At 35.7% G+C, this 26,170-nt stretch overlaps 4 protein-coding genes across 6 annotated transcripts; 1 reads left to right on the top strand and 3 right to left on the bottom strand.

Moving 5' to 3' along the window:
- Positions 1-481: 481 nt before the first annotated feature.
- LOC103333069 (transcription factor MYB92) lies at positions 482-2,049 on the bottom strand. Its single transcript, XM_008235866.3, has 3 exons — positions 1,866-2,049; positions 1,625-1,754; positions 482-1,374 (listed from the first exon to the last, which is right to left on the bottom strand). Exons 1-3 carry the CDS (start codon positions 1,996-1,998, stop codon positions 606-608), a joined length of 1,032 nt encoding a protein of 343 aa, XP_008234088.2. The 5' UTR covers positions 1,999-2,049; the 3' UTR covers positions 482-605.
- Positions 2,050-6,361: 4,312 nt separating this feature from the next.
- POR (C-CAP/cofactor C-like domain-containing protein) lies at positions 6,362-17,320 on the bottom strand. 3 transcript variants are annotated; one of them, XR_001677419.2, is made up of 3 exons: positions 16,103-17,320; positions 12,008-12,082; positions 6,362-6,497 (listed from the first exon to the last, which is right to left on the bottom strand). XR_001677419.2 is itself a non-coding variant. In XM_089049924.1 (2 exons), exon 1 carries the CDS (start codon positions 17,211-17,213, stop codon positions 16,149-16,151), a length of 1,065 nt encoding a protein of 354 aa, XP_088906050.1. In that variant the 5' UTR covers positions 17,214-17,320; the 3' UTR covers positions 13,894-14,464; positions 16,103-16,148. The 3 variants fall into 3 exon arrangements, 2 of the variants coding, with proteins under 2 accessions (XP_088906050.1, XP_008234075.1); XM_089049924.1 differs by lacking the exons at positions 6,362-6,497; positions 12,008-12,082 and adding an exon at positions 13,894-14,464; XM_008235853.3 differs by lacking the exons at positions 6,362-6,497; positions 12,008-12,082 and adding an exon at positions 15,606-15,946.
- Positions 17,321-17,755: 435 nt separating this feature from the next.
- On the bottom strand, positions 17,756-19,357 carry LOC103333041 (Ribosomal L29 family protein). Its single transcript, XM_008235842.2, has 2 exons — positions 18,925-19,357; positions 17,756-18,214 (listed from the first exon to the last, which is right to left on the bottom strand). The coding sequence occupies exons 1-2, from the start codon at positions 19,264-19,266 to the stop codon at positions 18,038-18,040; spliced, it is 519 nt and encodes a 172-aa protein (XP_008234064.1). The 5' UTR covers positions 19,267-19,357; the 3' UTR covers positions 17,756-18,037.
- Positions 19,358-20,696: 1,339 nt separating this feature from the next.
- Positions 20,697-25,380, top strand: UBP3 (ubiquitin-specific protease 3). The gene is made up of 6 exons (XM_008235832.2): positions 20,697-21,057; positions 22,026-22,142; positions 22,442-22,540; positions 23,342-23,527; positions 23,907-24,088; positions 24,597-25,380. The coding sequence occupies exons 1-6, from the start codon at positions 20,941-20,943 to the stop codon at positions 25,000-25,002; spliced, it is 1,107 nt and encodes a 368-aa protein (XP_008234054.1). The 5' UTR covers positions 20,697-20,940; the 3' UTR covers positions 25,003-25,380.
- Positions 25,381-26,170: the final 790 nt, after the last annotated feature.

Below are 26,170 nucleotides of genomic sequence, written 5' to 3'. Positions count from 1 at the left end.
TCTGGTTCAAACTCTTGATGGTACTCGTGTGTGTGAGTTTTCTCTATAATACCATTTTTAACTTTGGCCAAAAAAAATAATAATAATAATAAAAAACCGGGTATGGAACAAATTGAAATATTTATATTGTTCAAATTATAAACACAGATTAATATTGTTCAAATTATAAACATAAAGGAGCAAATTGAAATATTTATCAAGTTCCTATATAAAATGCTTTACCGTATCAATTAATATTGGCTTGCATATCCCTATAAATTATTATATGCCATGCATATGCATGTAGTGAGATTTCAAAGCATTAGGTGTAAAGATAATGATGATGATGATGATGATGATGATGATGATGATGATGATAATAATATTAATTAATCTGCAGGAATGTTGGTTTGGTTCGGTTTCTTTTCTCCAACTGGCAAAACACGTAATTAAATATTATCAATCCGCTAGTAAAACAGATATCTCTTGCATGAGACCTATGAACGATTAATTATACATATTATTAACGAAGAGTATACATATAAATATATATTATCAGAAAATACACATAAATAGTAAGTGATCATGCAATTAGAAGCCTTTATCACACATCTCTACCTAATTAATTAAGCAATCTCATTGAAAAAAGAGTCCTCAAGAAGAAGCTCAGACCAAGCAGAATTAGCCACTCCTCCAAAGCTTGAAGTACTGCAAGCATCTCCCATGGTGTTGCTTATCGAAGTCTCTGCCACCGGAGGAGCCATAGAAGTAGGAGACGGAGTGGTGTTTGATGAAGAAGGAATGTTCCATGGATTGTTGGGAGAGTTTTGCCCTTGGCTCAAAACTGCAGCAAATTGATCTTCAGCTTGGTTAACCATGTCCTTGTTGTTGTTCAGTGAAGGTGTTTGATAGGTTTGCAAGTCAGGCATATGAGAGAAAGGGATTGAATTATGATCTTGGACTGGTTCGAAATTAGCTCCAGGATATTGTGGTGGGTTTTGATCCAACTGATATGAACAGAGAGAGCTCAAAAGATTGATGGTCTCCATGTCAGTGATATCATTTAGGTTGCTTGGGCTACCAGCTCCAAAGGAATTATTAGCAGGAGGAGGTTGGAGGAGACATTGTAGGTATTGGAGCCTAGCCATTTGAGCTGCTTCTGCTTGTAGTCTCACAGCTTGTTCATCCCAAGATGGGTGGCCTCCATGGTCCAGGAGCTCTTTCAAATTGACAAGAGCTAGAAGATGAGGCAAGCTAGAGAAGATATCGGTCCGAGGCCGGTGAGTCATCGGATCAAAACCCATCTGAATCAGCTTCTTCTTTAAATGGGTGTTCCAGAAATTTTTTATTTCATTATCCGTCCGACCGGGTAGGTGACTTGCAATTGCTGACCATCTTGTCAAGAACCAAAACAAAGAAGGGTCAGTTTATACATCAAGCAACAAGTATTTTTTTATTAAAAAAATGGATATATTTTCTTGCTAGATATCATATATTAGAAGAATAATCTACCTAATAATGATCTTGATTGACCAACAATATATACTGTCTCAACATATACAACGTTATAGAGGATCTGATTGAGTAATATATGCCACAATATATAAAATAATTAAGTTTGTGAAAAAAATAATATGAAGCCTACTTGTTGCCAAGGATGGAATGGAGGTTCAGAATTGTTTGTTCTTCTTCTTGAGAAAACTTCCCTCTCTTTATATCTGGCCTAAGGTAGTTTGTCCATCGTAACCTGCAACTCTTGCCGCATCTGTTTAAGCCTGAAATTATTTCAAGAAAAAAAAGGACCACCCAGTTGAGAGAGAGAGAGAGAGAGAGAGAGAGAGAGAGAGAGAGAGAGTTTTATGTTGTGTACATGAGAGGATCAGTACCTGCAAGTTTTGGAAGGGCTCTCCAGCTTCCATGGCCATTTTTCTGAATGTATTTCATGAGCTTTTGATCTTCTTCAGGGGTCCAAGGACCTTTCTTGAGGCCACTCTCATCACAACAAGGAGACCTTCCCATTTTCTTTACCTAAGAAGATTTGGTTGCCTCCCTCCAATCCAACCATTGATAACACACCACTCTATTTATATACACCATCTTCCTGTCGCCTCCAATCACATCGAGGCTGACTGACGTGCTAGTCTCCTATTTGCTAGCAAAACAACTACACCCTTTTTCTCCTTGAAATGACAAATTTACCCTTCTCTGTGCTTCATGGCTCACTCGACATTATTTTGGTCTTGATATTGTCTTGATTAATCATAAGTGGACCATGGTTTATTTATTTATTTTTTATTTTCATTTTTTCGTGGGGGTTATATGGCCCCACTGCAGACATATAGCGACTAAAACAGTGGTGATGGATTTGCCATAAAAAACCCTTACTCGTCAATGATGAGGATTTTATAATTCATAGTGTGCTTGATTCACCAAAGCTTGCTTTGATAGTCTTGGGCTACGACAAATTGGAAAATGTCACATGAGCAGGTTATAGCTTGAGCACCATTAATCTTGGAATATATTTTGATCAAGTATAGTGCGGCGGCTCTCCCCTTCCTTGAATTATATTTTGAAAAAAGACATATATATCATACCCCATCAAGAAAAAAACAACTTTATATATTCGTATTAATCTATCAGGAAACATAAAAAAACGAAAAGAATCAAGTCACCCACATATCATATATCCATTTAGTGCATTTATCACTAAGTTCCGACTACTTTCACTAATAATATACAGAGTTTGATGTCTAGATGCAGAGAAAAATTATTTTCGTGCCACATATATCAAGTGTCGTCTAATTAAAACATATACATATTTTGATTTAATTAGACGGTATATGTATGTCACCTAGCCTGTCAAATTCCCCCACACAATTTTTTCTCTTACATTTGGTCAGCCTAATATGACTATCCAATTTCTTCCATTTTTGCTTCTTGACAGTCAAATCAGGAACCCGATCTAAGTGTGGGAAATGGAGAAAGAGAAGGAAAAGAAAAGAAAAGAAAGGGGTGAGTAAATTTATGAAATTAATGTATTATTATAAATAGCTGAGTGAGTAGCTAGAAGTCAGCAACAGGGAACAGGTGGCACGTCATCGGTGGTTGGAACTTGGAGGAACTCATTCCATGCACGCAATGAAGAAGAAGGCCCTTATTTCGTCATTGATTGCAGTGCATGGAATGGTACTTGTCATAATAATTATAAACTCACGTATAAAAATGAAGGAATTAAATTAATGGGGGCCCTCTCATTTCTGAAATATTTGGCCAGCTTACGCATCAGCTCAACTCAAATATATACCCACTCTCCTCTCCATTTGCCTTCACCACCTCTCTCTCTCTCTCTCTCTCTCTCTCTCTCTCTCTCTCTCACTTTCTCACCGGAAAACAAGAAAAAACCAAAGCTAATTATCAAAAGGGGTTTAAGTACTACTTTAGTCCCACTTAGATCATGTTGGCCCAGATTAGCTACTAAGTTTTTTGGTGTCTTTAATTCATGTTTATCTTATTTTATTGCTGGGACAATGGATATATAGCTTGCAAGCTCCAGCCAGGTTGTGAGAATATATTAAAAAAGAAGTTCTACAGAACCATAATTAGGTGAATTATTCTTCATTATTGGATAGTTAGGATATAATGTAAAAGAAAGAAACTGAATTGAAAATGTTAAGATGGAAGATAACAAGAAATAAAAGAAAAATATAGATATGGGATATATGTTAACTTATGCTATCATAAAAGAACTCAATCAGTTTAATTAAATGCATTTTCATTTTCATTTTCATTTTCGAGATGGACAAAGTCAGAGGAGTTATTTATTTATTTATTTATGATAAACGATAGAATATTATTGATGTGAAGAAAGTAATATAAGAAGTCTAAACTCCTATCAAGGTCAGGGGAGTTTTTTTTTTTAATGTATGCATGCATGGTATGCATATATACAATATAATTTTACCCATTTGAAAAACATTGTCAAACATAGCCTAAGTATTTGTCTACCATAATTAATGGTATCACCCACTGACATAAAGTTTTGGACCAACTAATGAGCCATATGCATGTGGTAACAAAAAGATAATTCCAAAACCGGATAAGAAACTTAATTATGAATGTTTATTTCCTAATTTTGAGATATTAATATGCCTAAAACAGATACAAGTTAAGGTTCATATATCACACCATAACTGTTATTTTAAGGGAGACCCAAAATGGGAGCTAAAATTATACTTTATTCATTACACACACTCAAAACCCATTTATAAACACACCCATACAATTGTTGAACTACATATTTAGGATTGGGTTTATTTATAAATTTGTATTATTTTAAACTATTCATATTGGAAACCCTAGCCTCCTCTTTAAAAAAAAAAAAAAAAAAAAAAAAGTATTTTTACTCACCACTTTAAGCCAGGATGTATGCTTACTACCATTCTTAACACTTGACATGTGTTCATAAACATAATCATGGTTACATAAATCAAAATAAAAAATTATCATGATTTATACCTATGAACACATGTCAAGTATTAAGAAAAGTGGTGAGCATATACATTGTGTTAAAATGATGAGCAAAAATATTTTCTTAAAAAAACCCTCTCTAGCAGCACATACCTTAAGGGGGGAAGAGATGACTATTCCTTCTCCTCCCATCTCCCCTCTTCCTTCCCTCCTCTCTGCTTTGATACACAAATCCTCCTCCTCTCCCAAACTTTTCCCTCTCTTGTTCTTTCATCTCCTTCCCACCCCACCTCACCTCCCCTCCCTTCTTATCCACCCAACCCCTCACCTTCCCTCTCTTCTCTCTTTTTTTTCCCTTTTTTTTGTTGTTGCTGCAAATATAGAGTTCAGGCTTTTGATTTGCTTGGGGACAACGTGGCTGCCTTTGTTGGTTTTACTGGGTCGTTTTGTAGATCTTGAGTTCCAACTCTTGATTTAGTTCGTGTGTTTTTGTTTTTGTTTTTGTTTGTAACAAGTGCATCAACCCTTTTTGAGTTTGTTGTGTGTTCGTAGTCTCTTCTTGTAATTTTTTACTTGTGAGAGTCTAAAGATTTTAGTTTGCAATTCGTAGTTCTGTGCGTTGTGGTCTATGCTTGACTTTTGCAAGCTTGCGACTTTTTTGTCGGGATTTATTTGGCCCTTTATGGCTATGTGTGGAGATACACTTGTGCGCCTGAGGTTGCCGGTGGAGTTCTCCGTATGTAGATTAACCCTTTGTAGTTATTGTGGTTCCATATTTGTATTGTGTGTTATCTGTATTTATAACCCTGAATTAAAAATGCAATCTATCGCCTTTATATATATATATATATAGAGAGTTTTTGAGGTAGCTTATTTGAGGACATTAGGTGGTAATCCTATTTTGTAGATACTCATTCAAAGATCATCTCTACAAATCACTTGAATATATCATTTGACCACCAATTGAGTTATTGAAATTTTAGTACTTTCTTGAAGCATCGTGTTCATTGATTTTGTAAAACACAATTATGTAAACTGATTTGTCTAATTTTTGTAAGGATGATCTATGAATGAATACCAAAAATGGATGGTTGAATTAAAAATTGTAATCTAATCGTCAAATAATTTATCTATATATATATATATATATATATAACCTGTCCATACTAAATAGTATCGAAATAGCTGATTTTTTTTTTCTTCTTATATAAAGCAAAAGCATTAATTTAACTTTATCTTTCTCCATCATATATAAATTCTAATCCTGAAAAAATTTATATCTATAATATTATCTCCGTATTTTTGTTATCACAATGAGTCTGACAATTTAACACTAGTTTCTGTTAATTATTCTAGTATCATATGGAAATTGCAGCTCGACACAAAACGAGGGCAAAGCGTGTATTTGATTTTCTTTGTGATAAAAAATAATAAAGGTGTAATCTTTATTAAAAGAAACGGGGAACCTACGGAGCAAGTGATGCAAAAGTAAAGTAGAAATGCAGCCACCCCATGTTCTTTTTAATTTTTCTGGGGTTGGAGGAAACACTGTTTTCTAAAGGGTTTCAGATGAGACAATACTGAGTTATTTACATATTAATGTGCATTATTTTTAGCAACCCTAGAGAAACTTCCCTAGGTAGCCTCCCTTCTCCTAAACTTTTTTTCATTAAAAAAATAAATAGGTAAGCATGAATCATGTTCTCCCGAACCCACGACAAGATATATCAGAAAAAGCTTTATATGTTGATTCTTGAATCACAGTGGATTTTGATGATCGAAATTAATCATAAGGTGATCTTCATGTAAAGCACAATTAGAAAGAAATAGATTAAAAAATATCTTTGTTTGTTCAAAATACTTACACAGAGAAAAGGACATGGATGGATGTGACTCCATTTGACCAGTGAGTTTGTTAGCCAAGAAGTTGGTGCGGCAAGCGCCCTAAATTCCACCACTTTGAAACCCTAAAGACATCCTTCTTTAGTTAACCTCGATGAGAATGCGTCAATGGCATTTGTTAATGCCTTGGTCGTCCTCTATCCTTTGTCCTGTTAGGGAAAACAGAGATTTCATTGCAATTTTCACCCAAGAGGGAAAGGAACATGCATGAGAAAGATCAGCACAGGTGAAGACCTAAGTTATTAAAATCGATGAACCTCACGAGGAAGACATGTCTTCGTATTGGTGTTTCTACATATACGAATTAAGATGTATAAATATCATTAATTACCAATAGATTAAAACCCTTTATACAAACTAATACGATGCCTGCAACTTTTAATTTCTGGAATTGTTTCAAAATTGATCGGTTCTATCTAATTCAGAGTGTTTGATGAGAGCCTTGTACCAGATGAAAAGGATATTTTAAATATGAATCTCCCTCAACAGATTAACTTCATGGGTCAGTTAATTAAGGTTCTTGCTTCTTGTCAGTGGGTATCAGGGGCAGAGCTAGAATTGTAAAGTTGGGGGGGCCGAAATAGAAAATATAAGTATATAAAACACTTAAATATTCAATACTTACATGTTTAGAGCTAAATATTTCTAATTAAGTCATATCTAATTTGTTTTAGAGGACATTTTAACTTCAATTCTAAGTTGTTTATTACAAATTCTATATATTATAGTGGTAAAAATATGGGGGCATGGCCACTCAGGTCTAGGAGTGGCTCCACTGGTGGGTATAGTTCAGTTGGTTGATTTTTCTATCTCCACCAATCTACGCAGAGGTTTGAAACCCCCAGACACCTAGTGAATATTTGTGTAAACCTCTTTCCCCCAACCGTTTGTTAATTTACTATGTAAAAATTCCAAGCATGTACATATACTATGCAAAAAATACGTACGCATTTAAGGATGGCACAATAACTACTTTCAAAGGCTTCTCGAGGGCAAAAGAATATTAAACTAAACATGTTTCTTATCAGTGAAGCGATCGAGCTATGTTAAACCTAACTCACAGAAGACATTATATTTATCAAATAATCATGACCACGTACGTAGGTCAAAGCAATAAGGACGACAAGTCCATTAAAATTTTCTGTGTCTTTCTTCCCCCTCCTCTGACCTCATTTTGCTGTCGGTACAAGTTTCACTCCTAAAAGGGTTTCTCGAAGTTGAATTAATAACCCTACGAACACTAACACCATCTTCACGAAAGCTAGCTACGAAAAAAAAGAATATATATTTTTTTTTTAACAGAGAAAATAAAAAGATTGCTTCTTGAATTCAACTAAGGTTCCTTGTCGGGTGGACCATCACATATCATTATAAATCTCACATCAGAAAAGAAACTAATTTGAAACGAGGCAGCTGGTTTGATTAAATAAATAATTTAATATAGGTCTAATGATGTCACCTAAACAGACCAGAGGGAGCAAATGTCCATTAGAAAAGATCATAGCTGTAGTGTCAGCTAAACAACTGAATTGCTTGCTCTCTCAAGTTTCTACCCGATACATCTAAACTCGGACTTTCTATGCTCTCTCTCTCTCTCTCTCTCTCTCTCTCTCTCTCTCAGGCCACGTATGTCCATTTCCCATCTGTCTCTCTCTTCATTGCTACTCCATCTCCACAGTTTGGACCACAAAGCAGAAACCAGAAAATAATAAGAAGCATCGATCGCTTCCATTTTAATAATCTTCATGCAATTTATAGTCGTTTTAATCGCATGCAAGACATTAATATTATGAATCATTGACGATGGATCGTTTGGTTTTTCGAAAGATCCAGAAAGGAAAGGATTTGACCTACTCGAAATAATTGATGCTAGGTTTCCATCAACATTTCCTTTCCCTTTCGCTCACATAGAGTAATATAGTTCGTTTCTAATCGAAGAAAATAGGATTATCAAATAGGTATCCAGTACACACATCATGTAATTCATATAGTGACAGTCCGTTTAATTAATATTATGACCAAAGCAAATAATAAGAAAACTGCTCAAGTTAGAATTACTGATGCTTCAAGAATTCAACAAAGACCCATTCGTCAGATTTATTTATGCCATGAACGAAGAACACAGAAAGGATCTCGACTGCAAGATGACTCAAAACTCAGCTATCTCTGTCATGTATTGGCTATGGAAAACCTAGCTAGAGCTGTATTATTAGTGGGGTTTCGAGATCGTCATCTAATTGTATTAGTTGTGGTTGATCTCCTTCCTGGTAATATGAAATCTTTTTTTTTCAAAACAAACAAACTGAGCTGAGCTTGTGGGGTTTCGATCTCTCGTCTTTCTAACATTGACAATGACAGTTAGAATAAGTATTGTTAAGTGCTTGAATTAACAAATAGAGACTGCACCAGAGAAGCAATCAAGATTGGTTCCTAAAAAAGAACAACCTCCATTACGTCTAGTACACGTGAATGCCAATTGAGCCTTCATCGAACAACAACTTCACTCATCTTTTCAACCATTTATACCCCAACAACCCTAATACAAACCACAAAAGTTCATGTGGGGTCCCGAAATCTATGCTAATTTCATCATATCTTTACCGTTTGAATAACAAAATTACGTGTCGAACCCAAGGCTTTTCTTTCTTTCATAATTGTGTTCTTGTGTAACCTTTGAACCCTATTGGTTTTGACTCAAGCAAGGGCAGTGGGTCATCACCTTTTTTTATAAGATGCTTGCATTACTATAATATGAGACTCAAACATAGAATATGTTTTCTTCCTAACAGATAGTCTGAGACAAGGACCGAATTCTGCGTTCAAATTTATAAACAATCTCGATCAACCATTGCTGAATGCTTCTTCATCACTCCTCAGTTTCATACTATCAAGGCATCCAGTTTTCTCAACCATTATGCCTAACATGGTGGAATATAATATCTATGTATTATATTGTCATGAAGTACTCAACATATTATATTGTCGCGATGTCAATCAAAAACAAACATTCACACATGATTCCACACACTCAATGGTCTGAACAGACGTGCATGTGTGTAGGATAATTTTATCTTACTTGATATATACCACATATCAATCTAAAAACCATTAACCATATGGAATTTTGCATAAATGTTTGGTCAATCATGATCATTGATCATTAACTAGGTGAAATTACGTATGGATGTACGAATTAGATTATTAGTTTAACAACATAACATGTCAAACTATCAACAATAAATCATTTCCGTGTACATATATTTATATGAGTACAGCCTAGTCACATTATCTCCTTATTCCAATTGAGGGTATAATGAAACCTTTTTCATCTCACATATTCTTGGATTAAAAGTCGGCGACTCACAGTAATACACACACAAAAATATATACATGTGATTTTGGTGAGCATGAAATTCATGTTCATCAACTATTTGATCAAACCCAACAACGTTTATTGAAAAATAAAAGTCTACAGAGACGATATGGGAACATGAATCCAATATATTTTTTCATATATACACAGACAATACAGGTAAAGATGTATGAGAGTTTTGAAGAAAGTTGAAGTTCCACCCCAAAACCAATAAACAATAGGAGGAGTAGCCCAACACCTTATAAGCCCTTGCAAGGTTTTCAAACTTTCCAAACATCCTCACAAGTTTAACCTTGCACCTTTTAACTCTTGATGACCCTTTAACCTTGGACCACCAGTGCTATTAGTTCTCTTTTTCTTTTTTTTGGGGTTAGGTTATGAATTGAATTCATGTTATCTATCTATCGAAAATCCAACGAACGTAAAGATAATGACACAGATAATATATGATCATCTATATCTAATAAATGGGGTGGAGGCGCAAGAACTATAATGATGATGTTATTTATCTATTACCTATATATATACTACTAGTACTACATGGTTTGAGTTTCTTAGGGCTTCTTCAAAGAGTATAATAAGAATTAGGATTTACACTGCATGGAGATGCATGCAGGAAACCCTAAAATATGTACGCTGCTGGAAAGGAAATCAACATTGAAAAATATGTACGAATAGTATCTTTTAGCTCAAAACGTATACATGGGCTCCAATCAATGCGGGAAAAGGAAAAACTCAATTCTAAATTGAGGAGTTTTAATTTCTTTTTCTTTTTTTGTTTTTGTTAATTTCAGTTCTTTTTAAAGTATAAATTGCTAGTGTTGTACTTTTGAAAAGTCAACCCTTTTTTTATTTATAAAAGTATTGGACAAGACCAACACATGCACGTCGCCTATAGAACCCTTATCTTGTCACCCCTTCCCAAACTTGCATATAATCTTGTATACAATGAGCACGGTTGAACCCTAAACCATTAAACCGATGCTTGTGTTAGGTACTAGCTGCAAGGTGCATTAATGTTGCGTAACTTACATACATACGAGGCTCTAGGGGTGAACACGGCTCAGTTTGGTTCTCTTCAAACCGAAAACCAAATCGTGAAGAATAACCGGTCCACTTCAGTTTGATGTTGCACAAAAATTGCCATTTGATCTGAACCAGTCCGAGAACGGTTCAGTTCATGTTGGGCTCACGACCAATTGAATTCTTTTTATTCTTGTGTTTTCCGATCATAAAAAAAGAAAAACAAGAGATGTTATGTTCAACAATGAAATCCATCTAGCACACACCCTAGTTTAAGAAACTATATATACGAGCATTTTCAAAACCGATTCTATACAATTACTATAGAATCATGCAAACACACCTAAGGTCAGTTGCTTAAGAGCATTTACATATGCACCTGTGGTCCTACGGTCCTAGGTTCAATTTCCCCCCTTCCGCAATATCGCTTTGTATTATAAAAATAAATAAGAAATAAATTGTACAAGTTATAACCATTTGGTATTTGCACAGCTTGAAATCAACAACGGAGAATTCTGAAAACAAATTATTCATGGGTGTCATAAATACAGTCACACTAAACATACTTTAGAGCCCTAATTGTAATGCAACCTATGAGTTGGATCTGCCATAGAGGCCCAACAGCAGACTTGTCCTATTCCTATTGGAGAGCACAGCCCAGGAACACCAAATAAAACAAATGGACAAACGCTTTTACTAAAAAACAAAACCCTTTTACAAACAAACCAGAAAGCCTTACGAATCCATTTGACCAACATGGACAAACGCTAGTGGTTTCTTCGTTTCAGTGCTTTCTCAAAATCAGAGAAAAAGTAAAAACCCTTTTCTCTCTTCTTTTAAGCTGTTTGTCAGTTGTCCAAAACCCTAATTTAAAGGCAGCACCAAAAGAACATGTACTTCCAAAGAAGAAATGGACATCTAAGAACTATGCTTCAAAAGAAAAATTCCACAACGGGATATGTCAGAAACACAAATCCAATTTCATTTACACAAAATGTGGAAGGATAGGATGTAGAATGTGCTTAGAATTCATGCAGATATAAGCTTATCATCTAAGTACCCTGGGATTCATACAACTAACTCGATCCTCTCATGAAAAATGGTGATCTCCAAGGAAGTGTGGAGTGCAAAGGTAAACAAAAAAATAGCTTTGGAAAGAAACCCCTATATTCTAAGCTCTTCAGTTTCGCAGCATCAGGATCAAGATAATATATACATGCATCTAACAATCAGACTTCAAAATATAAATGGAGGTAGACATACCTTAAGCATTTCATTAATCCAGAGAAGTGAAACGTCTCGATCTTTTCACACTCCGTACGGAAAACAAGCATTGAGCTAGGCAATGACCATCGAAGAATATTGTATCAGAAGATGATGTAACAAGTCAAAAAACAAGACTGAAGGAGAGAGAGGGAGGGAAGGAAAGAAAGAGAGAGATCATCATCAAGACATCAACTAGCTCTCCTATACATCTCTCAGTTGATTGGCTAAAAGATTAAGAGAACTTAGTCAATGATTGAAAAGCTTTCTGCATGGAAAGCTTTAAGTCACATGATACAGATATGGAGTAGGAATAGATTACCATCATATAGATCTGCCCCATGAATATATACACCAGATGATTGGCTATGATATAAAGAATCTAGTCAAAGCTCTAAATTTTCTGTGCAAAGCTGATAATCACATGGTTGGAGTGGGTAAGATTGAAAAGAAGTACCAGACCAAAAAAATAAAAAAATAAAAGAAGAAGTCATTATTAACAGATAAAGTATGAAGGTATCCCCATATGCTTTGCCTTGTCATCTCCTTCCAATGATTGTTATATACTATAAAAAAGACATAAGTCTATAATTACAAACGGCAATTCATATTATGAGGTCCCACATGTGTGTAAACATAGACCTCACAACATATGGTGCTTATACTTTGCTACCAAAACTAAGTTAGACCATGTCTTAGAAATTAAAATACACATGTTAAGTCCTTGTAACTTCTGCTAAGAGACAAACTAGGCATAAGCTGGAAAGCTTTGCAGGGTTCCGGATTATGACTTTGTTATGTGGAAATGGCAGAGAAAGTTAATGCTGCCAACCCCAACTTTGACAGTTCTGAGAGAGGAATCATTAAACAATTAATCAAATCCAGATTTCACTTTTCTGGCTCTATATAATATCCAGGACGGTGATCAATCCTTCAAAAGCGAAAAAGGAATCTTTGATTTGTTCTTTAACAAATCCATGTTTGGTCATAATTCCAGGACAAACTACTATTCGTTTTCCACACAATCAATTTTTAATTAGAATGATTAGGCTAAACCTAGCAATATTCCAAAGGATATACAAGACCGAGAATGAAGTCAAAGCCAGCGTCAATGTCCATGGTCATGCTATCAACAGCCTAGCTACTAGCCAGGACCAAACACTGAGGGGGGGGAGAGAGAGAGAGAGGGTAAATGGTCATCCTCAAATTTCTACATTTTTTAAAATTGGCAGATAGATTTCAAACTATGGAGTCGTCCCTGTCAAATCCAAAACAAATTTGGAGGCCGTGTTTTTCATCTCATTCAAAAAAGTACATGATATATAAGCATTAAGAGTCATGCTTGAAGCATTAGACACCAACGCAGACAGCTAGCTTTCACATACGAATAGAAGCTCATTACCTACTAAGCGAACATGATTCATGTTTGGATTATATGATTTAAAAAGTCAACAAAATACGTTTACATTCAACAATAAAGTGGACTTTTTATTTGATTCCAAGATAAGATGTACCTAAAGACACATTTAGATAAGAGGATATATTACTACAAATACAGTAACCCCTTTGAAATTTTATGTAATAACACATGCATCCCCTTAGACTAACACTTACCTCCTTGATCTAAATCGTTGTGAACATTACAAACTTACTCCAAAGCAAGGTTTCTCTCCATTGTTTTTGAAATTATTATAGTCATTATTAAATGCCGCATTGAGAAGTATGTTCTGTTTGTTCATAACAAAATCTCAGGAATGCCACTGCAATTTAGTCAAAAATATCCAATCCTAAGTTTCATCTCGAAATTCGTAAGAGAAGCTAGTTATAGAAATTAAAAGGAAAAGTAAATTTGAATAACCAGTTCTCACATGCTGAAAGACCGACAATTTTATGCAATCAAAATAAACCACATTATTTCAGCACTGTTTATGCAGTCCTAATCCTAATACAATCAGAGTTTGCACTGTACAACAGAATCATGAAGCATCCAATCCAATGAGCATAGATGCATTTCCTAGAAGTTTAGCAACTACAAAATTTCTGCACGTAAGTCATGACATCATTAAGTCCAGTGGGACTTTTCTGTAATTCCTATACAAGAAGCTAAGATTGCTAGTCTTCCATTATTGTCTCGAACATGGGATAGATCTGATGTTTATTAAGTGGAAGAGTATAAACATAAATCCCGGGAATTTAAGCAACCAAATCGAGCATCAAAAGAATAACCATACATTCAGTACATACTGTGCATAAGTGTTCATAATGTCACTACTAAATTGCCATCGGACAGCAAGAAACTTCCTATTTGCAAAGAGAGGCACTATGTTCCTGAAACAACCAGAGTAAATAAGAAGTGCCATCTACAGAAAGGAAGTTAACTGACTCCAACAGGAAGCCATCTCACAAATATGCCCACCAACTTCAAGTCACCATCCTACCTTTTAGGTTGGTATCCATCTTAAGAGCGCCAAAGGAAGTTCCCATAGGAAGGATTGTTGCAGGGGAAGGGAAATATCAAAAACCATTAAAAGCTCAATTGATAACAATGAATTTTTTTACCTAAAGGAGAACCTTATAGACAAAAGGCTTAACCATCAACAATCATAACATAGGTACTTCACAATCATACCATAAGTATTTCACTTTCCACTGATATCCACATTTATTCTGCTTGATGAAAATCAACTGGAGGTGGTTAACCAATCGGGAATTTATAAAAATTCAAAACGAAAGAAAAAGGCTACTTATTAAGCAGGAACATATCTGAAAATTATCATATTAAAAGAAAAGAAATTAAAGTTTTTGTAAACTGCACACCAATTATGATTACAACAATTATATCAAATGTACAACAAGCTCAATTTATTCTATGAAAATTAATTCTTAAAAGGAACAGAACGGTAACAGCTTAATCAGTACCAATCTAGTAATATGATTCCCTTTCCACTGGATCTCCTTGTAAAATGTTTATCTCAAATCAGGGCAAATACAAAAGTCAGTTAAAATTCATAACGGACAAAAAATGGGTGTTCTATCAGGAAATGACCAACATTCAATGAGAAGGAAACTAACTTTAATTTACATTTTAAAACAATAATAAAATAACAAAGAAAAACAGTAACATGTGCATTAGAGAAGAGCACAATTATATTTGTCTAAATTATGTTACAAAAGAATCAATCTGCAAAAATTCTTTTTCATATAAGTAGCACCAGTTTAGTGAGAACAAAATACATAGAGAGAGATGCAAAAAACCAAAGAAAGGTGATGAAATCTAAAGGGGCTGCTACTATTCATGCCTCTCCTGTGAACTCTCCAATATTGGTGTCTTTTACAATCCCCACTCTTGCACAACAGCATGTTCCCCAATCTAATTCAGTTTACTCAAAATAACATGTAAATATACGCATGTATCCTCAACCAGTTCGAGGAAAACTTGTCTGTAACATGATGCAAAATGCTACACGGATCACTGGCATGAGTCGCACAACAGTTAATATAAGCCTTTTCAAACTGAATATTGGCTTTTGATTTCCTTCCCCATTGCTTTACATCTATTTGTTATTTTGGGCTACTGATCAACCACCAGGATTCAAACTATAACTCACCTAAGTAATCAGCTTAGTGTGTCAAAAAAGAAAACTTTATAATTTTATGCTTCATGTTTACATGTCTAAAATATCAGTCAATGAACAACCTACCCAACAGAAAATCCAGATTCCAGGGCATAAAACTCACAGCAAAGGAATTTTTTTACAAATGAAGGTCCCCTATCTCCAGAACAGAGCAATATAGTTCAAAATAATGTATTTCAAACAGACATTTCAAATGAGCAATGAGATTGGCCTTCGTGTCTTTTCCTCACTACCCCATCCAGCATGAATCTCATCCACCAAGTTCCCACAATTTCACATGGCAACATCATAATCATCTTGGCAGCTAAAATCGGAATGATGAAAAATATATAAATAAATAAACAAAACACTTCAAGAAACAGGACACTAACCAGCAATCAGAGAAAGGTCATTCACATCCAATCCACTCAAGATTTCCATAATCCATATCTAAATACCAAATACAACAAAAGAATGTTACCTTTTACTCCAAGCACACACTAGTAACAAACAAAATGGGTAACAGCCTAACTCTCCTCGGAACTTGAAATATCAACTAGACCAACTCTCTCATCCTCCGGCAAAACCGACCAATTTGGCGACTGAACCGCCCGCAACCAGAGGAAATCATCCACATTGCTCCAATTCTCCGTCTCCTCATCAAGACTGGCCTCCCTAAGCTCGTCCTCAATCCCTTGATAACTCAAACAGTATGGCGCAAACCTCACGCCGCAACTGTCCTCAATTATAGGCCGGCTCCTCACCCTCAAATAAAAATCACTCCTTTTTGCATTGTGAATCCGAATTTGATGAGACGCCATTATAAAAACACATCCTTCAACCCCATCAATTAGAACCGAACCCGTTACAGGGCCCGTATAAACCCTACAGTTCCTTAATCTATGAACAAAAAGCGCTCTCACAGAACCTGTTAGCCTCACCTCACAGGAATCAAGGTCCGCAATCGTAAATTCTCCCAATTCCGATCCCTTAAATTTATGCACCAAAAGCTCGCCTTTCTTGTTCCAAAAACCAGGGGACTGCGGAACCCTGAAACCCGGTTTCTCAGGTTTCTTCTCTTCCTCCTGCTCTTTGGATTCGAAGATTGGGTCTTTTCTGGTGGGTTTGTTCTTGAAAGCGAATTTCTTCTTGGGTAATAACTCGGAGCTCAAAATCTCGAGACTTTGCCTCAAATCTGATATCGTTTTCAGCGAGGACCGAACTTCGTACGAGGGTAAAAAATACGAGTTCTCGGCGACGAGCTTCTCGAGATCGGAGATGGAGGAGGAGATTTGGTCGAGCTGGGGTTTGACTTGAGTCGAGTCAGAGAGTCCGAGTCGACATTGAGCGAGTTGAGACTCGATGGAGCTCTTGGAGTTGGAAAAGCGGGAAAGGAAGGTTGATGTGGACTCAAAGGAAGGAGAAGAGGACGAGTCGGACTCCGCGGATCGGCGGGTGAGTGAGCTGCCTAAGCGAGTTTGGTGACGGTCGGTGAGACGGTCGAGCATTGATTGGTGCTTCTTTTGGAGGGCTGGGTCCACATCTAGGGGATTAGGGCTAGACGAGAGAGCTGCTTCTTCTTCATTTTCCATCGATGGCAGCAATAGGTTTGATTGAGAAAGCTTAAATTTGCAGAGTGAGAGAAAAAGAGGGACTTGGCGACTTGGAGATTTGGCGATTTGGGTTTTGCCCTTTTATACCTTTTCTTTGGCTCCATTTTTTATTATTACCCCTTTTTAATATATATTTTCTTTTACAAATGTGGATAAAGCTAGCTTGGGTCAGGTCAGTGAAGTCCTGCACCCCCAAAAAAAAATCTTATTTTATAATTTTATACCATTGTTTTCTGGAGAGTTGCGGTATATGAAGTTTACTTGTAACCCTGAAAGATCATAGTGACTTTTAATTTCCACAACTATTGACCTTCGGACCGAAATTGCTTCCTAAAAATTTGAAGTTGAGAACGAAAAATCATAACACTATGGTCCGAGCCTCCAATAGGAAGTTACTCCAAATAAACAAGAAAGAAATATGAAACAGTAGAAGCAGATGAGCAAGAATTACCCCTAAAAAGTATTTCTGAAAGCGTTTAGCAGAAAATTTTAAAAGTGGTTCCGGTTCGTGAAAGAAGAAGTTGAGAAAAGAAGGCATCAAGTGGGACTTTTAAGAGAGGCAAAAGTACAACACCACCCTACCCGCAACAGATCCATACTTCACAATGCCATTCACCATTTTAGGGATTAAAGAAGACATCAAATGGACTTGAGAAGAAAAAAATATCACATTATCCTACCTACAACAGATCATTATAAACAAATTGTCTGAAAGAGCACTTGAGCAATGATTTAAACAAAAAAAATTCCAGATTTCTAATTTTCATGGGTAGACTACATGGTATTTGCCGGATACATATGGATCATGCAGCCTTCTCAGCAGCTTCTGCAGCTGCTTCTTCCTCTTGCAACTTAATCAATGACGGAGGTGGTCTGACAACAATGCTCCTCTTCCATTGTCGATCGAACTTCCTTGACAACCTCTTACCGATTCCCTCCTCAATCTCTCTTTCTCGTTTAACAGTAAGCAGGCGAGCAATCTAAAAAATCAAAGCCAACTTCACATAAGTACAATCCCAAGCTGATCTGAAACATTAACAAGAGTAGCCTCCCAAACAACCTCAAAAACTCAACATTTGCACAAACGAGATAGCAAACAAATAACAGAATTATAATAACCTAGCAATCTGTACTCAGATGGCATCAATGAATTGAAAATGCTGTGAAGACATCAAAACTCAAGCCCCAGGTCATCTCCCCACCCAAAATTAGAAGTTGCACCTACAAGAAATAGAATCTAAGTTTTTTTTTTCTAAACAAAGGGCATGCTTAGTAGTTGTAGTCTTCTAAACATTTTGCAGAGTGAACACTACAAGATGAAACCAAAACAAAAAACAAAGAGAAATGAAAAAGAACCAGCAACACCATGATCTTAGCCACAAGTATTTCCAACAATCTAAGCATCATATAGTTTATACTATCAAATTCATAAGCTCCTTCAGATTTCTACCACAATGCATACCGATTCAATAGGCACTTTACAGTGGAAATCCAAATTTATCTAAGCCAATCTTAATCATTACGCCCTGACAATGAAAAATAATCAGAAAATTCCCATTTCCTTCCCCATCATTTTCTCTCTTAAAGCACTTTTTTTGGTCTTCTGATAAGCTAAGGAAAATAGAACCCACATTTCATAATTGCATTCAACCTATGAAAATTAATTCTTTGAAAAAGAAAAAAAAATTACCCTTTTGCGCATTCGACGGAACTCGCTGGATGTGAACTCGTTGCGAGCCGATTTCTGGAGGCGAAGCATGAAGAGCTCACCTTTGAGCTCAACCACCTCCTCGTTGATTTCTTCGGTGGTCTTGGTTCTGATTTCCTTCATCTCTTCTTCTCTCTTGGCCATCATCACCACCGAAGACGACGAGCAAGGCCTCCGAAACGACGCCGTTGGGAGACGAACGACAGTGTTCGGGCAAGCGCGTTGGAATCGCAGGCCATTGAACGAGGACTTGGGGATTGGCGAGAGCAGCTTTGCGGGGAATGTAACCGTTGAAGGTGGAGCTATGGAGATTGCGCCCAACATCGTTGTTCAGCTTCTCTATGTCTCTCCACTTCAGTGCTTCTGGATTTGGGATGTAGATAAGGCTGATAAATTTTTTTTTTATTTTTTTTTATTTTGGGTACTGCTTTGATTTGAAAGCAAAAAATTCATAAGTAAATTCCACCAAAATACTTTGTCAATGAAATTCCCAATTTAACCTTATAATATTTTTATTTTTAAATTCATCAAACCCACTGGCCTAGGTATGGATTGGTTCGGTCCCAACGAGAGTCCAACTCGTTAATTAACCAATACTTTTTCGTTAAAAAACTTTGGGCACCTAAAATAATTTGATGGGAAATCAATCCTTATGTCTTTTTCAACGAAATGAAAATTGAGAAAAATACTATTTATTTTATTTCTCATATTTGATTTGGGCAGTAATTGAACAAGTTTGTTTAGTTTTTTTAACTATACCCTTAAATTAAAAATCTGCAATAAATAATAACAATAAGAGAACTTGAACTTACAAACATCTTATAGTCATTAAATGTAGTCTAAAAATTTAGCCCATATTTAGCCTTCCAAAATATTAATTTTTTAAAGAATAGTGCATGACTATATTTTTCCATATGCAGCCATGTATGGCTATACTTTAGGTCCTTCATATTTTATTATTTTGAGAAAACCTATGGTACAATATTCATACATTCCACAACTGTGTATTGTTTAATTTAATTAAACTACTATTTAGAGACAATATTTCATATATAACAAGATTTTTGATAAGATTTTGTGTCCACGTGGCACGTCTTATCCTGAAGGAATCTTAATAAATTTTCCGACTATGATTTTCAAGTGACACATATTGAATTTTTTAATAATTTTTTCTTAAATAACACAAATTGAAAACATTTAAAACATTTAAAAAGTATGTGTGAAAACATGAATTGGTGTAGAGTAGTTGCCTAATCCTCTAGAACTTTGTCCCCTTTTTTTGTACTTGTACTAACGCCTTTGTGTTATAAAAAAGAAAAAAAAGGGATGGGTTTCAATGGTCATGACCATTAATTTTTTATAAATTTTTCTTAACACGAATTGAAAACATTTAAAAATGCTATATATCCAGCTGACATCATCGATGACATGCACTTTTAATGTTGGCTAGATATGCATTTGAAATGATTTGTCTCTTGCCCATAGTTGATAATTTATTTTCTTTAAAAATATATGTATGGAGTCCACAAAAAATCTACATGTGGCCCGGTAAATGATATGAAGCCCAACTGGGCCGGATTACTAATTTATGTTTGTTTCAGGCCGAACTAATATTGAAAAGCAGCTTGGCAGAGCACGTGAACGTGATGAGGTGATGTGGAGTAAATATTTGCTTAATTTATCCAATTCTATTTTTATTTTTTTCATGAATATAAATCAGTTTAATTTTACCTCCATTTATTTATCGATTTATTAATTTCGGTAATTTTCTCATTTCCTTTCGTTCCCCTTCCTCCTCTCTCTCGAAAAAAAACTCAACCTTCATTCTTTCCAAGCTCAACTTCCGAACGAAACCCTAACAATTCAGACGCACAGAGAGAGAGCAAACCAGTTGAGCAAGCGACCCAGTTGTATATGGCATGCGAGTCGTTGAGTTGAATCGGCGAAAGAGGATCTGAGTGGTCGGCGATAATTGATATTGGGTATTGACTTGGTCTGATGGGTGCTGCGGGCTCCAAACTCGAGAAGGCTCTCGGCGACCAGTTCCCCGAAGGCGAGCGATATTTCGGCCTCGAGAATTTCGGGAACACTTGCTATTGTAACAGCGTTTTGCAGGTTTCGTCCTCATCCGTCAAATTGTGTCATTTCATTAGCAAACTTTTCAAATTAGGGTTTTTTATTTTATCGGTATGTATAATTCTGTGGTATAATGAGAATGACGTGAACTGTTTGCAAATTATGAGCTGTGATTGTTTCTAATTCAGTAATGGTGAAAGTTAACTTAATCGGATTGGATATCGTAGTTCAGCGGCTGATTTTTGTGGTTGTTCATGATCGTTTACATGACTGCTTAGCTAGTTTAGCAAGTGCTTGGTTTGTGTTGATGTTGTCCTCGCGTTCTTTAATAACGTTAGCAGTCAGCATCCAAGGTTTTCGCTGACGTCAAAAAGTGTGACCATTTTCTGCTATGCTGTTCAGCTTTCCAGTGGCGGCGCAAAGTGTATTTCTGGGTTCCGGATGTACTTTTTGAAATGTTAGCACATCGTGCAATGACATGCTGCTATTTTGTTTGTCTAAATGGATGAGCGCTGGATGAAATCCCTCTTAGCGCTCTTGTCTTCCCAATTTACTACAATTGATATCTTTGGATTAAGATGGTTTCCGTAATTATTATATTTACTCTGTAAATTGAGAATCATGTATGAAGAGAAGAAAGTGTTTGTCAAACACAGTTATGAGTGTCTAGGCTAGGTACTTGGGCTGCATTTTAACTTAATATTGTAACTAAAATTCAGTGTTCAGTTCAACCTTGGATGCTTTGGGAGGGAGTTCACATGGTCTTTCAACATATCTAATGTGTAATTGGGTTTTTGTTAGACACTCAGTATGTTTACCACTTCTATCTTTGTTCCATGCATTCTGAAAATATTAGTGCCAATATTTTTCAACTAAATATGTGTATTTTACTATTGGGTAAAACCATTACTTAAAATATAAGTCAATGTCTTATCCTGTTTAGGTTGTTGGAATTCAAATTTCTAAAGTTATCATCAATGCCTTATCCTTTCTATTTCTTCATGCAGGCACTTTATTTTTGTGTTCCATTTCGTGAACAATTGCTTGAATATTATTCCAGCAACAAAAGTACTGGGGATGCAGAAGAAAATCTCTTGACATGCTTAGCGGACTTGTTTACACAGGTAACAACTATACTCGATATATATGGTACCTGTACATTAATTGATCATCTCAGGTTTTATCTTGGACTAACAGCTTTTTCTTTCCTGTATATGATATGCCAAATCTATTTTATTTTACGTCATATACAAGAATTGAAATGTAAGCAAGCCCAGTATATATGACTTTTGAGAATTGTGAAAAACAAATCTCGAAATATGTGATGCTAGTTTCCCAAATGTTCATGACATGGAACATATGCCTTCGGCAATTGTTTAGTTTTTTGTGCTGTGATCAATAGTTTATTATTTCTTTGTTGTAGATAAGTTCCCAGAAGAAGAAAACAGGTGTCATTGCTCCAAAGCGTTTCGTTCAGAGATTGAAGAAACAAAATGAACTTTTCCGTAGCTATATGCACCAGGTATGTCTTTCCTTCTAACTACCAAAATGTGCTTTTTCCTTTGTTATGGAAATTTTCTAGAAATTTATGTCCGAACATTAAAAGATTTATTTGAATAATTGTAAAACAATATTATTAAGGATTTTAATTAGAAAAAGTATCACCATCATCTGTTGAAAGCTTAAGCACGAGCCTTATGGGATGAGTAATGCTAGTGTATCCATGGTGAGGGCTACCATTTGGCAGTTAAACTGTGATTGTGTGTATTTGAAGTGGCTGTGTATGATTGAATCGTGATGACAATTATATGACATGGTTTTATATAATTGAACTGTTATGGCAATTAAATGAAGTGATTGTAAATCGTTATATATAGCTGGACCTCTTTCTATACCCTGAACTATGATTTGAGAAATAGCTAAAAAATCACAATTTTGAAGTCTCATAATTGTTGGCGTTTGTGCAGGACAGTTGTAATGTTGTTGCACATTTGTGAATGTTATACACAAGGCCAGATTTTGAATTTGGAGATTTTACAGAAGTTCCATTATTTTGTATAATGGTTGTGAATGTAGTTGCAGATGGCCTTTGCTGATACACAAATTTATATATGTGCTGTAATGATGATACTCTATCCCTCTTGGTATATCGGTGCATGTCTCCTTGTTGCATTGTTGTCAAATCTTTCTGTCGAATATTTGAAGAGAATGTTACTTATTTTTTTCCTTGCTTGTTGATCAAATATCTTTCATTTCTCATTACACACAAATATAATGTTGCATATTAATAAATGTATATATCAATTTTATTCTGGTTTTGTAGGATGCTCATGAGTTCTTAAATTTTTTGCTTAATGAACTTGTTGACATACTGGAGAAAGAAGCCCAAGCAGCAAAAAGTGATCAAGAAACTTCACCTCCTGAAAAGATGGTAAATGGTCCAAAGAATGCTCAGGCCAATGGTTCTCATAAAGATCCCTTAGTTACCTGGGTGCACAAAAATTTTCAGGTGATTTTGCTCTGCCAAATCAATTTATCATAGCAGTTTCCGTGTGGTAACTTTTATGTACGTGTGATAATCCCAACTATATGCCTTTCTATTGCATGCAGTTTTTGTACTTTTGATAGTTTTGTGGTTGTATTTTTGAATTGATTCCTCAGTCATACAAGATATGTTTTGGCTGAGATTAGTGGTAGTCTTTGAATTTATCAACTTCTCCTTTTATAAACATAACAATGAGAGAAGGCAAAACCCCCAATGTTGTGGCCATTATTGACTGATTCTTAACTCGTTACTGCATTTTACATTGTCATACAGTATCACAAACATAACTCTCTGTGGTTTTATTATTAAGAATCTCATAATTTTCAATTTCTGTTTGAGTCAGGGAATACTCACCAATGAAACGAGGTGCTTACGGTGTGAGACAGTGACTGCAAGAGATGAAACATTTTTTGACTTAAGCCTGGATATTGAACAGAACAGTTCAATTACAAGCTGTTTGAAAAACTTCAGTTCGACAGAGACATTGAATGCTGAGGACAAATTCTTTTGCGACAAGTGCTGCAGGTAGTTGTCTATCATTTACTTGCCTTTGTTAATATATGATTTTCTGTTTTCTGTTTTCACCTATAAACTGTGGATACCATCAGTGCTTATCTGGGTTCTGGCTTTACTGACATAAAGCTCTATGCATCTAATATATTGTCCCAAGAGTATTTTTGAAGTTCTGGGAGTTCAACCATAGAGAAATCAGAAATAAGCAGCACATGGCTTTAGGCTGTTGGTGCTGCTGCAATCAGTCTCTAGTACCCTTCTGCTTAAAGATTGACTTAATTGAGCAAAGTATGAAATTTTATTATGCAAAAGAGGAATTGAGATCTATCCTCCATTAATGCTAAGCAATTTGCTTGGCATTTGTTAACTCCTCAAATGATAGGAGCTGGTTGCCAGGTGTGTGTAATGGGTATATGATAATATTTATGAAGAAAGCATTGATTCAATTTTTGATTGGTTTAGTAAGAATTCCCTTTTTCCAGCCTGAAAGCTGACAAGGTAAGCTCTTTATTTTATGCAGCTTGCAAGAAGCGCAGAAGAGAATGAAGATAAAAAAGCCACCTCACATATTGGTCATCCATTTGAAGCGATTTAAGTACATCGAGCAGCTTGGCCGTTACAAGAAGCTATCTTATCGGGTTGTATTCCCACTTGAACTGAAGCTGAGTAACACGGTTGAAGATGCAGAATCCGAGTATTCTCTGTTTGCCGTTGTTGTCCATGTCGGAAGTGGGCCAAACCACGGACATTATGTTAGCCTTGTGAAAAGCCATAACCACTGGTTATTTTTTGATGACGAAAACGTGGAGATGATTGATGAGTCTGCTGTGCAAACTTTCTTTGGATCAGCGCAGGAGTATTCAAGTAATACAGATCATGGATACATCTTGTTCTACGAGAGCCTCGGCACCAGTAACAAGAGTTAAGAAGATGGCTTTGGATTTAAGATGGTTGGGTATTTCTAATCATTTGGACTTTTGCATTTCTTCTGTTTTGTGTTTACTATTTTTCTTTTTTTCTTTTTTCTTTTTCCCCCTTTTTCAACCTGTGGGAAGAGCTGTCAAATATCAATGAGATGATGTGGGTTGTGAAAAAAAAAAAAAAAGTATACTTAGGTGGTTCGCATGTACAGTGGATGGTCGAAGCACACCATCCTTTTTTCTTTTTCCTTTTTCTTTTTTATAACTTTTTTCACAATAAGGAAAAGGGTAGTGTATATGGTGAGAAATTTCAGACAGTCAGTATTCTTCACGGTTGAGAACATTAAACATGCAATTGGAATTGCTCATCACTATTTTTCTTCTTGTGAACCTTGTCTTTATGAGGCTTAGGTTTTGCAGGTGTTCAGGGGTCGTATTTGAAGTAAAAACTTAGTACTTGATTGATGTAATATTCAAAATATCTAAAGTACCTTCTCGTGCAACATGGTTCAAAATAATCCAATAATTTTAAAGGAGTGTGTTTCCCATACAATCTCAGAGTGCACGGCTACGGTGAGGGTTTTTGTTCAAACAAGTTCGTATCTTCAGAAGTATAATAACCCAAAGCCCAAAAAGAAAAATCTCAAATTGGAATCTCGATTGGTTTTTGAACCAGCCAGACTCGAAAGGCATTTTTTGACATGGCACATGGCACTGATCTATACTTTTCCTACATAGATGCCAAAAGGATGTCACGCGACGCGAGTTAACGAATGACGTGCACAACTTCTTTGAAGAAAACCTAACATTTTAAATATATAATGAGCTGAAAAATAGAACACTTGGTATCATCAAATATGAAAAAATAGCCGTTAACTTGATGATTTATAACTTTAAAGTTGTTTGTGCCAAATTTTGGAAGATAGAAAGAAAATAAACTCACTAACGCCGAATCACACAAATGCATCCATGGTTTTAATAATTTTGTTTTATAAACTCTACGACTGAAATATGAGTATTTGAAGAAACCGGATTTGGATCCACGGATCAATCCTCGAGTGCAAGTAGGAGCCCCATGATAGATTTATAGCACTAGGGCCATATTTCCATGGCAATGGCAAGGTGCTCTTACAACATTTTTCTCAGAACATTAAACGGGAGGTGGAAAAACAAC

This window comes from Prunus mume, linkage group LG1, assembly GCF_029339155.1.
Source record: "Prunus mume cultivar Tortuosa linkage group LG1, ASM2933915v1, whole genome shotgun sequence".
NCBI classification, from domain to species: Eukaryota; Viridiplantae; Streptophyta; class Magnoliopsida; order Rosales; family Rosaceae; genus Prunus; species Prunus mume.
This window is presented reverse-complemented; position numbering and strand designations above follow the sequence as displayed.